The sequence below is a fragment of the Rhinichthys klamathensis genome, unplaced genomic scaffold (genome assembly GCF_029890125.1).
Source record: "Rhinichthys klamathensis goyatoka isolate OS25496 unplaced genomic scaffold, OSU_Roscu_1.1 h1tg000352l_1, whole genome shotgun sequence".
NCBI classification, from domain to species: domain Eukaryota; kingdom Metazoa; phylum Chordata; class Actinopteri; order Cypriniformes; family Leuciscidae; genus Rhinichthys; species Rhinichthys klamathensis.
The window spans coordinates 750,123-762,642 of NW_026606863.1; the positions used below are offsets into that span (position 1 = coordinate 750,123).

The 12,520-nt window shown below is 36.5% G+C and overlaps 1 protein-coding gene across 3 annotated transcripts in view; it reads left to right on the forward strand.

Moving 5' to 3' along the window:
• Positions 1 to 12,520, forward strand: part of lyst (lysosomal trafficking regulator) — a 167,023-nt gene that overhangs the window by 110,300 nt on the left and 44,203 nt on the right. For 2 of the 3 annotated variants that reach the window (XM_056232662.1, XM_056232664.1), the window contains 5 exons: positions 692 to 858; positions 950 to 1,102; positions 2,746 to 2,907; positions 4,108 to 4,299; positions 11,300 to 11,493. In XM_056232662.1, the coding sequence (XP_056088637.1) occupies positions 692 to 858; positions 950 to 1,102; positions 2,746 to 2,907; positions 4,108 to 4,299; positions 11,300 to 11,493 (868 nt within the window). The remainder of the gene's footprint in view (positions 1 to 691; positions 859 to 949; positions 1,103 to 2,745; positions 2,908 to 4,107; positions 4,300 to 11,299; positions 11,494 to 12,520) is intronic. The other variant, XM_056232663.1, reaches the window with a different exon arrangement.

Genomic DNA, 12,520 nt, shown 5'->3' on the forward strand with positions numbered 1-12,520 from the left:
GATGAACAAATAATGTTTTGGTCATCACATTAAAAATAACATTTAAATATATATTTATATAATATTTGAGTTTTGAAGTGCAACATTAAATCCATGTTCATTCACGGCACAATGTTTCTCCTGGTGTCCACGTCAGCGCTGTTTGATCTAATAGAGATCTACGGTTAATAACGGAGAAATGTGAATGCTTCACTAGATCTCGCAGCGATGTTATTACTTCAGTGGCGAACTCAAATGTTTTCTTCACTGGATCTCTCAGCGCTGTGTCGCTTGATCTCGCGCTGCACAGATGTTGCTGGTCCGAACTGATAAATGGTCCGTTAAGCACAATATAATGAGAAGCGCAGTTTCGTTCCGCTTTCATTACGTTTGCCATTTGATGTTGCGTAACGTTGTGGTGATCGCGCCAGCGCGGATTTTGTCTGCAGGAAAAATGGTCCTAGGAATCGTTCGGTTTGTATGCGTACCGAACCGGAAGCCTCGAACCGAAACGGTTCAAGAATTACGAATACATGTACCGTTACACCCCTAATTTACATTTATCCGAGTCCTGATCGGGAGGTAACGTCCGATTCCGATCGAGTCTGAAACCACGTGATCGGGCCCGATTCCCGATCGCGTGATCGGATCGGGACATCCCTAATAATAACTACAGTAAGTGAACTCTTTCTTGATGTTGTTGGCTCTGTAGGATTCCTCCGAATGACTACAAACTGGTGGTATGTGACATTCAGCAGCTGTTGGTGGCCGTCACCATCCACTCCTGCAGCTCCTCGGGCTCTCAGTACTTCCGCATCATTGAAGACCTGATCACCCTGTTGGGCTACATGCAAACCAGCAAAGTTCGGCGCACACAGGGTAAAAAACAAATACTTTTGTCTGATGATGCGGTATGTGACGTGTCATTCGAATGTAATAGGACATATTCTGTTGTAATTTCGTCTTTCAGAAATGGCCCTGGCGCTGCAGTTCCGCGTGATACAGGCAGCCATTGATTTCATCAAGACCACAGCCAATCAGGACCCTCAGAAATCAGGCAGCTACGTGCACGTCCCCACCTCGCCACATCACGCTCTACAGCAGAAGCGCAAAAGCATCGCAGGTGAGACAGTTTAGAGTTGAAAGAGTTTTTTTGTTTTTGTTTTTTTTTAGAGATTTTGGGCCGAAACTGAAAATTCTTGATGCACTTGACTGAAACTGAAAATAAATCAATAAATTATTCAAACTTACTTGATAATCAACACTCAAATAGCTAAAACTGAGTTGTAAACACATTTAAATCAAACATAAGGCAGTTTTTATTTAAACTTATTAATAACAAAATTGTTTCTACTCCAGTTTGTTGTTGAAAGTCCCCCTGTAGTCAATAATTTTATCCCTTAAAACTCATCTTTGATCACCAAAATGACATATTTAAGCGTTTGAGCCCCGCCTCCACTCACTCCCTCAGCTCAGAGATCCACTGGTTGACGATCACACGTTGATCTGATTGGTTACAAGGTCGTTTGTGACGTCAGAAACACCAGCGATTTCAAACAGTGTTTTTGAGACTGTCTTTGGTTCACTGCAGTTTTAAGGAGGAAATACTCAGCAATGCTGTCGACTTATGAATTTAAGCATATTAAAAACACCACATAGACATATAAACAACATTTTAAAGCTGGATTTTCACCATAGGGGGACTTTGAGCATTAAGCAATAAACATTTAAGTTATACTGCATCTTTCAACATAGTTTCTGGTATTCATTCATGTTTATTTGGTGCTGTAACTTGTAGACAAGAGTAGATGAGATGATCGCATAGTCTGAAGTAGCGAGTTTAGGAAACTGATGAAGAAAGGTAAAAAAAAAAAGCTTTTTGCGATTATTGAATTTTTAGAGGAGCTAAACATTTTAGATTTAAGAAACCATATCATTATCGATTAAAATCGAGAAATTATCATTGTCAATCCAGAGCTAGTGTCCACAGAGCTGACACGTTTAACTGTTGTAGCTATTTTCTGCACAAATGAGACACTGAACACAGTCTAAACGTGCCATCGGAGAAGCGCTATTTAAACGTCTGTTTCGGTCACTGATTTCAGACTGAAACCGAAAATAGTTTTTTCTGAAATTCGTTGCTTCCCTAGTAATTCTCATGTTCATTTGATAGTTTGGGTTTGCATTTAAAGGGACAGTTTACCCTAAAATAAACTTTTGTCACCGTTTACTCTTACTCAGTTGTTCATGGTTATTTTTTTGTATGATAAATAAACTATTAAATCAAGTTTTAATGTTAAAGTTTTAGTAATTTAGTTGTGCTTTTTTATTTTTCCTATTTTTGAAATGTCTATATATTATTATATTATGTGTATATATTTTAGTTTTAGTTATTTCAGTTCATCAAGTTAAACTAAATGAAAATGTGAAAAGTTTCCTTAGCAAGTAACTAAAATAAAATAAGTTTTTAATTTCAGTTATCATTTATTTTATTTCAAGTAATGTATTATTATTTTATGGTTTAGTTTTAGTTAATGATAATAACCCTGTTCCAAACCTTTTTTTTTTCTTCTTCTTCTTTATAAATCTTGACGAATATCCATGTTGCTCTTTTTTTTTTTAGGTGAACTGTTCCTTTAATTTCCATATCCATGTGTCTGAATGCGTTTCATCTCCATTCATCTTGTATTAACCATCAGCCCTGGATGTCACGCTTGTTTGCTCATGTGTTTTTGTTGTATTATCACCTCCCCTCACACTCCCAAGGTTCAATGGGGCTGAAAGACTCCATAATTCCCCGTATTCCCCGGCAGCACTACTGCTCGTACGGCCTGATCCCTCTACCCTCCCCGTTCAGCTTCTTGTCCCAGGATTCCCCCCTCCCTTCCCCAACCGGACCAAACTCCTACATGTTCCCCTCAGACACAGGTAGCCATCGACCCCATTCGCAAAGATGGGCGACAACATCCTGGCTCTCTCAGGGATGTTGGTCGTGTGAAAGTGAACTGATTAAAGCTTGTGTGCCGCTCATCTGCCCCGTGTCCCAAACTACTGGTGCCTGTGTGTGCTTTAACACGAATGATCCAAGACTAAATACACACAGTCTTGAGTCAGAGTTGCACCAGGCCTCTAAAAGTGTTTCTGCAACTCTGTCTGTCTATCAGTCTCATTCTCTCTCATTTACACCTGGCACTAACATCCATCTAGGATTAAAAAATACAGCAAGGATGCATTTAATTGATCATTAGTGACATTTATAATGTTACAAAGGATTCAATTTCAAATAAATGCTTTTCTTTTTAACTTTCTTTTTATTAAAGAATCCTGAAAAAAAGGGATTGAACTGTTTTCAACATTGATTATAATCAGAAATGTTTCTTGAGCATCAAATCATCATATTAGAGTGATTGGTTCATTAGTTAACATTAATTAATATATTAACTAACATGAACTAACCATGAATGATACATTTGTTTCTGTATTTGTTCATCTTTGTTAACGTTAGTTATTAAAAATACAGCTGTTCATTGTTTGTTCATGTTAGGTCACAGTGCATTAACTAATGTTAACAAGATTTTAATAAAGTATTAGTAAATGTTGAAATGCTGTATAAGTGCAGTTCATTATTAGTTCATGCTAACTAATGTTAACTAATGAACCTTATTGTAAAGTGTTACCGAATGATTTCTGAAGGATCATGTGATACTAAAGACTGGAGTAATGATGCTGAAAATTCAGCTTTGATCACAGGAATAAATTACATTATATAATATATTCACATAGAAAACAGTTAATATAAATTGTAATAATATTTCACTTTTTTTTTTTTCAATTTAAACTGGACTATCTAAACTAATGCACCCTGATGAATCATAAAAACATTTAAGGCTCACCTACTCATACAATATATAGCCATTTGTACAAGTTTTAAACTTTGCTAGCAAGGATGCATGTTGCATGTCAGGTGTAAATGACAACCTGCCTTGTCTAACCACTTAACATCAATCAAGGTTGTTTTTAATGCCTCTCTGTCTATGTGTTTATGAGGTGATGAGATATTGATATTAATATCCTCTGCTCTTCACACACAGTTTGTTGTTGTGTTCACTACATGCATGTTTTGATCAGGCCGGAGGCGGTTCACGCTGGCCCAGTCGGACTCGTTGCTGACGCGAATGCGCTCCGTGGCCAGCGATGAACTCACTGAGATGATGCAGCGCAGAATGAGTCAAGAAAACCCCATCAGAGCCAGTGAGACGGAGCTGGTCCAGCGACTGCAGAGACTCGTGGTTCTGGCCGTAAACAGACTCATCTATCAAGGTACATACGACAAACATCATTGAACGTTTGATATTCAACAATATTATTGACAGAGGTGGGTAGTAACGAAGTACATTTACTTGAGTATTTTTTGGGAAATTTTTTACTTTTAAGAGTAGATTTAATTGTGGGTACTTTTACTTTAACTCGAGTACATTTCTAATGAAAAAACTGTACTTTTACTTCGTTACGTTGGGCGACGTTCCTCTCGTTACTTTATTTTAATGCAATATGTTGTTAAAAGCGTAGTTTATTCTAAGCGCGCGCTCTCTCTTTTTTCTGGGCATGAACGATGCTCAATTCACAAATGAATCACTCTTTTGAGTCGATTCTGTTCAAAGACTTCATCAAACAAGTTGGGCAGATCTGTCTAAATCGGTTCGCGAATCAGTTGGAATGATCTGTTCAGTTTCCTGCACGCACTGAATCGTCTCGGAGTCGTAACAGGAAGATTTAAGAACGTCAGGAGCGTTGTATGAAGTGGCGGTCCACAGTCTACAGTACAGTCTAGAAAGTAAATCTGCAAATGCATCGTATTTTTTGCCAGCGATGAAGATCTTTATTAGTTGAACATCGTATGTTACTTCGTAAGCTGTCTGTGAATGAATTATTCCACACGACGATACATTCGATTTCATTTCATTCAGGTAATACATTTTACAACCAAACAGATTATTACGCCATATAGCACTACTACAAAGTATGACATAATACCAGAGGTGGGAGTAAGTCACACATGTGCAAGTCACAAGCAAGTCTCAAGTCTTAACCTTCGAGTCTCAAGCAAGTCCAAGTCAATTTTTTATAAAAGCAAGCAAGTCAAGTCAAGTCACTGCCTTATGTCAAGCAAGTCAAGTCAAGTCGTAGCTTAGGTCACAAGTCACTGGCAAGTCATACAAACGTTTGATGATTTCACTGAATTTATATATTAAAATAAGTTAAAACTACATAAGTTGTGGACTATGGCTTTATTTGCAACATATTTTTTTTAAATATGCATTTCCACATACAGCTGAGTGGTTACTACAATAAAAATCTAAAAAATAAAAAATAAATACAATTTCAAACTACATAGCCTAAAATGTAAATGTAACTGAAATTAGGCCAACATTAGAGCATGAGAAAATAAATATGCCTAAACATTGCAGAAGACCATTAAAAGGTATTAAACAATTCACAATTCAAGTATAATGGTTCCTATGCCACCAAATGGCATTCTTCAAACTGGGATCCCCTTTATATAAGTTATATAACAGCCGTTGGCATTTAGCATTATGAAGTTAAAACCGCCAATAGGTGGCGCCAGATCACCGTCTTAATGTACGAGTCATAGAAGCAGTCCACTGATTTGTTCAAAATGACAGATTCGTTCTGGAACTAAGCAACTAGGTCACTGAATCACAAATACGCATTGTTTGGAACTATTGTCATTGGAGAAATAGAGCAAAAACAGAAAATATTTGGAATATTATGTCTAAAATGTCACATCACAATATTCACTCTTTGTTTACTGAACTGTTTTATAAAATCATCACATTTGCAATCGCGCCAATAATCTGGAAATATTTTTTTTTATATATGTTATAATTATGAAAATAACTCATACTAGGGCCATTTTTCCACCACATTTTGAATTTTGGGTGCATATTAATTCTGCTAGCATTTTTTGCCACCAACCCCCTGATAACATTAAGAGAAACATAAACGACAAAACTAACAGTTTTCTATATTGTTTTTTGTCATTGGAAAGAACAACATTTTTGGCTTTAAAGCATGATTTAAAAAGAAATGTGGCAAATGTTATACAAAAAATATACCATCATTAATTATCATTTGAATATTGACAACATTAAAGGGATACTCCACCAGTTTTTCTTATTAAACTATGTTATTCCCTTAACTAAGACGAGTTGATACATACCTCTCTCGTCTCAGTGCGTGCACTATATCGCTCTGTATTGCCGCTAAACTATGTTAGCACTTAGCTTAGCCCATGCATTAAATATGGGCCAAGCAGAGAAGCGACCAAACACTTCCACGTTTTCCCTATGTAAACACAGTTACTCGAGTAGTGTAACTTGACCTGGGCTGGTGACACAAAATAAACCGTTGCGCTTTTCTAAGCGTTTAAAATTGATGACTATATTGTATGGCGGAATACCATAACAAGTGCTTTTGAGCACTTCGACTTGGCGCAATAATATCTTCACTTGTGAAAAGTCCTCTTACCGGCTCCCGCTTCCTCTCCCCCTCCCTCTGACATTTCCGTCAATACAACCAACGTGACATGCGCCGGTAGTAGTAGTTCGAGCGGAGTTGACGAAGTAACAGGTTGTTGGAAGCTAGTTTGTGTACAATAATGGTTAAAGCGTGCATCGTAAAGGGTTGTGAAAATAAGGAGAATGTAGTGCTGTCATTTTTCACCGAATTCCAACACACCATATACAGCGGAGAGCTTGGTTAGCTGCTTTGAACAAGAATCCCAAAACACCATTGATGACTCTGAAGAAGTGGCGTGTTTGCTCCGAACATTTCACAAAGGAGGACTATACCTGCACAGGAACACGCCTAAAGGATGAGGCTACACCAACAATATTCAGATCACTTACAGAAAGCCCGTGGTCTTTCGCCAGCTCCGGTCTGTTCTGGATCATATCTTTCTTGCCTCTCACGGTCCATAAGAGCTAATTCCTCCTCCGTGTACTCGGGTTCAAACAGATATGGCTCTGGCCTGGGTCTTCTACAAAGAAGTCATAATCATCTACAAAGTCCGCCATTGCAAATGATCTGCAGTTTGCTAATAGCACAGGTAGTAAAAGTCACGTTGGTTGTATTGACGGAAATGTCAGAGGGAGGGGGAGAGGAAGCGGGAGCCGGTAAGAGGACTTTTCACAAGTGAAGATATTATTGCGCCAAGTCGAAGTGCTCAAAAGCACTTGTTATGGTATTCCGCCATACAATATAGTCATCAATTTTAAACGCTTAGAAAAGCGCAACGGTTTATTTTGTGTCACCAGCCCAGGTCAAGTTACACTACTCGAGTAACTGTGTTTACATAGGGAAAACGTGGAAGTGTTTGGTCGCTTCTCTGCTTGGCCCATATTTAATGCATGGGCTAAGCTAAGTGCTAACATAGTTTTGCGGCAATACAGAGCGATATAGTGCACGCACGGAGACGAGAGAGGTATGTATCAACTCGTCTTAGTTAAGGGAATAACATAGTTTAATAAGAAAAACTGGTGGAGTATCCCTTTAAGCTACATTTGAAAACATAATTGTGTATAAAGGCATGCTGTTTTGACCAATATTATTCTCTCTAGATTTAAAGATAGTCAAATTAACTATAACAAACAGGTTAAACAAGCCATAGCTTACTTTTAGACGTGGTGAATGAAGTTCGACTGTTCGAGGTTGTGATGGTCGTCCGATATCCCTTGCCAGTTATTATGTGTACAACCAATCTTCTTGCATGAATATGGTCATTTTCTAGTGTTTATATCCAAAAAGAAACGATGCTGGCAGGGAGATGTTTTGTATTTAGCGCGCTCACCGCGATGTAGGCTATTTCTGGGCTTGTGCAGCGTCACGCAATCGCGCAGAATCTGATGACTGACGTCAATGGTTCCGTTGCTTTCATTTTGTTTATCAATGGATGTTGCGATGATTTGCGATGAAAAATGTATATCAAGTCATTCTCGAGTCATACAGTTCAAGTCAAGTCAAGTCTCAAGTCATTGGATCTCAAGTCAAAGTCAAGTCGAGTCATTTTCTTAATTTAGTCAAGCAAGTCTCAAGTCCTTAAATTTGCGACTCGAGTCTGACTCGAGTCAAGTCATGTGACTCGAGTCCCCCATCTCTGCATAATACCCTTTTTTTGGACATATACATTACTTTATACATTAAATAAGCTATCATCGTCCAGTTTATGAATGTGTGAACACACACAATGTGTGTGTATTGCGCAGTGGCGTGGGAACTCGACTTGAAAACGAATGCCTTTGACTGCCTTATTAGACTCAGTTAACCAGTTAAAATATGCTTTCATAAATATAGCCTACATTTAAATACATTTTGGAGAACAGAGAGAAGAAGATCCGTGTATTTGATCGTTGTTTGTGTTGGGCATGACATGACTGCGAGGATGTGAAGAGTTTTAACACTTTCTAATCTGTGTCAATGGTTCCCATCCCTTAACATTTGAATGCAAAACTCCATAGAGTCACTTTATTCCGACATTGTCTAATAATCCAAATGTAGTTGTATAAGTTATTATACTATTAAGTAAGTAAGTAAGTAAGTAAAAACTTTATTGTCCCACGAAGGGAAATTTGTGTTGGGCCATCACCCATGCTGCCGTCAGTATACAGTAAACATACAACAAATTTACAAACCAGACAATATTAATAATAAAAATTGCATAACTTACAACTCCATACCGCCATCATTTAACATCTTTACAGACACTGGAATAAATGAGTTTTTGAATCTGTTCAATCTACAGCGAGGAACTCTAAACCTCCTCCCAGAAGGCAGCAACTCGTACTCTGTGCACAGGATATGCGACGGATCGCACACAATCTTTTTAGCTTGCGTTAAAGTAGCCTGTTCATAGAGGGTCTGCAATGATGTCTGTTCTTTCACTCCAATAATTTTCCAGGCAGTGTGGATCATCCGTACCAGTTTAGTTCTACATGCTACAGACAGATTACCAAACCAGACTACAATACCATATCTAATTAAACTCTCGAAGACTGCCTGATAAAAAATTATCATAAACCTCTGATCCACACCATAAAGTCTAAGACGCCGTAAAAAGTGCAACCGTTGTTGTAATCTACTGCAAAGACTATCTACATGGATATTCCATGTCAGTAAATTATCAAAAAAGACCCCAAGATATTTATGTGAAGGGACCTGTGTGATGGTTTCATTGTGGATGATCACAGGCCTGTGATCACCAACTCCTCTAGGGTCGAACACCATTTCATTCGTCTTACTGACATTCAGAGCTAGGTGGTTATCCTCGCACCAATTCACAAACTGTTCAATCTCTGACAGATATTCAGACAAGTCCTCTGTCTTTTTCAGTAAACCTAAAATTGCAGTATCATCTGAGAACTTAATGATGTGGTTATTAGAATAACGCCTTCTGCAATCATCTGTATACAAAGTAAACAAAACCGGTGAGCTAACACAGCCCTGAGGGGCTCCTGTGCTTAATGTTCTAAATTCAGATAGTGTCCCATTAACACTAACCTGCTGCCTGCGATTGGTCAAAAAAGAATAATACCATTTTATAATAAGTGGATTGACTTTAAAATCATTCAGCCTTGCAATTAAAAGATGTGGTTGCAACATATTAAAAGCTGAACTAAAATCTACAAATAAAAGACGTGCATACGAGCTTGGATCCTCTAAATGCCTATTTATAAAATGTGTTATAGATATAACAGCATCATCTGTACTTCTATTGCTCCTATAAGCAAACTGAAATTATACAAACCAAAGGACAGGCAATGGTTTTCGGGCTATAGATATAATATACAGATATACAGAAATAATGTTTGTCTCTTCTGTTTTTGTTGCAAAGATAGCTTATCGAATTATGATAATTTTAGTCATTTAAATGAAAAAATATCTAAATAATATCATGTTATATATATATATATATATACGCCTATGTGATCCAAAGTAACTAGTAACTAACTACTTGAGTAGTTTTTTCATTGGATACTTTTTTACTCTTACTCAAGTAACTTTTAAGATTATTACTTTTAATTTGAGTAAATATTTCTATAAGTACTTGTACTTTTACTTGAGTACAGTTTGGATACTCTACCCACCTCTGATTATTGATCTGCCTGCATTGACACCATTATATGAGAACAAAGCTGAGCTGGACGATGACATCACGGTTTTCTCCAGAGCGGCTATATATATATATATATATATATATATATATATATATATATATATATATATTAGGGGTGTAAAGGTACACGTATTCGTATTGAACCGTTTGGTACGAGGCTTTCGGTTCGGTACGCATTTCAAACCGAACGATTCGTTGGACCATTTTTCCTGCCGACAAACATTTTTTTAGCATTCGACCACCACAACGTTGCTCAACATCAGATGGCAAACGAGATGAAAGCGGAACGAAACTGCGCAACTCATTTGTGCTTAACAAAACCGTTACGAGTTTGGACCAATGTCAGTGCAGTGCGAGCCGATCTTGAACAGAAGTAATAACATTGCTGCGAGATCTAGTGAGAAGCATTCACATTTCTCTGTTATTATTTCGACATTATGAATAAAATTGCTGCCCTCAAATGTTAATCTGGAGCCTAGCGAACTTAAAATAAACCTTTGTTTATAACTACTACAATATTACATTTAATCTTTTTTTATAAGGAGCTGTTTTTGTTTTATATGATGCTAAGAAGAGTCAAGTATAGCTCCATCATTGTTCAATTTAAAAAAACATCATACTTTAGGATGTTAGTTTTAATAAATAAATAAAACATTTAAAATCACTTTATGATGTTAGTTTTAATAAATAAATAAAAATGTAAAAATCAAGGAAATTTCTCTGGCATTTCTTTCTTTTTGCTGTATCGAAAACATACCGAACCGTGCCACCACTGTATCGTATCGAACCGAACCATGAATTTTGTGAACCGTTACACCCCTAATATATATATATATATAAATCAACTAAATTAACTTTTACAACAAAAATGAACCATCACTAATCTTACTTAAGCTGGACTGTGACGCTATTTTCCTGTTATCTCTGTAAAGCTGCTTTGAAACAATCTGTATTGTAAAAAGCGCTATATATATAAACGTGACTTGACTTGACTTGAGAAACACTTTAATGCATTTGACATGGTTCTGGAAGTTACTTCGAAGAATACGGTATAACCATGGTACTTTTTTGTTAGTGACAACAAGAAACAATCCATGTAGGCTGAATAAATTTGTGATTACTTTCCAGATGTCAACCATGATTTCTTTGACCTCCTGAACTTTCCTGAGTCTCCTGATCATTCGATGTCCATGCCGTTATCTGGCGAACAGACGTCTGAGGAGAACGGCTCGACGCCCTCCACCCCGCTCCCGCCAGGAAACACCAAGAGCTTCAGCAAAGACATTCTCAAACTAATGATGGAGGGCATAAAGATCAGCTTGGTGAGTCACTTACAGCAGACGTCAGTGTTTCTAAAAGTCAACATGAAATCAAATTACCCTCTTTTGTTTGTTACTGGTTATATTTTTGGTATTCAGTGCACATTGTTCCAAAGAAATGTTAGATTGGCTTCTAAACAACAACTTTTTCACTGATGTCACCATCAATATCTTTGAATTATCTTTATTTGGGGGCCTTTCTCAGCAATATTGGTTAATTAATTATTTAGGATTAATGTGATTAATCAGTGTATAGTGTAACTTGTTTAATTAATTTATTTATTTTAAATTGACAGCCCTAATCTTAATAAACAGTGATATATATATATAAACTAATTACAACAAAAATTCACTTATTTAAATGGAAACTTGGAAATGAAAATGAAAATGAATCAAACTTCCCAACTATCATAAGAAACACTATTAAAACATCTTTAACACTCTTGTACCCATAAATCTCGAGACAAGGATTGTGAATCTAGTCTATTTTAGTATCCTTTATATACTATTATAGTTTTTTGTTAATATTTTGATTAGATTGTATTGTAATTTGAAAGTTTTAGCAATTTTGTTGTTGTTTTTTGTTCATTTTTATTTAGTATTTTTTAATGTCTTTTTTAAATATAGTTTTTATTATTTTTTCAGTTTTAGTTATTTTAGTACTTCAACTTGAAGAGAAATGTTTGAATAAAATTTGTCACACTTTAGATTAGAGTCCAATTCTCACTATTAACTAACTATTAACTATGACTTTTGTCTTAATAATAAACTCATAATTACTGCTTATAAATAGTTAGTAAGGTAGTTGTTAAGTTTAGGTATTGGGTGGATTAAGGGATGTTGAATATGTTCATGCAGAATAAGGCATTAATATGTGCTTTATAAGTACTAATAAACATACAATCTCCTAGTAAAATGCATGATAATAAGCAACTAGTTAATAGTGAGAATTGGACCCTAAACTAAAGTGTTACTAATGTTTTAATTAATAAAATAATCCTGATCCATTGACATGGTCTTTCTGATACCT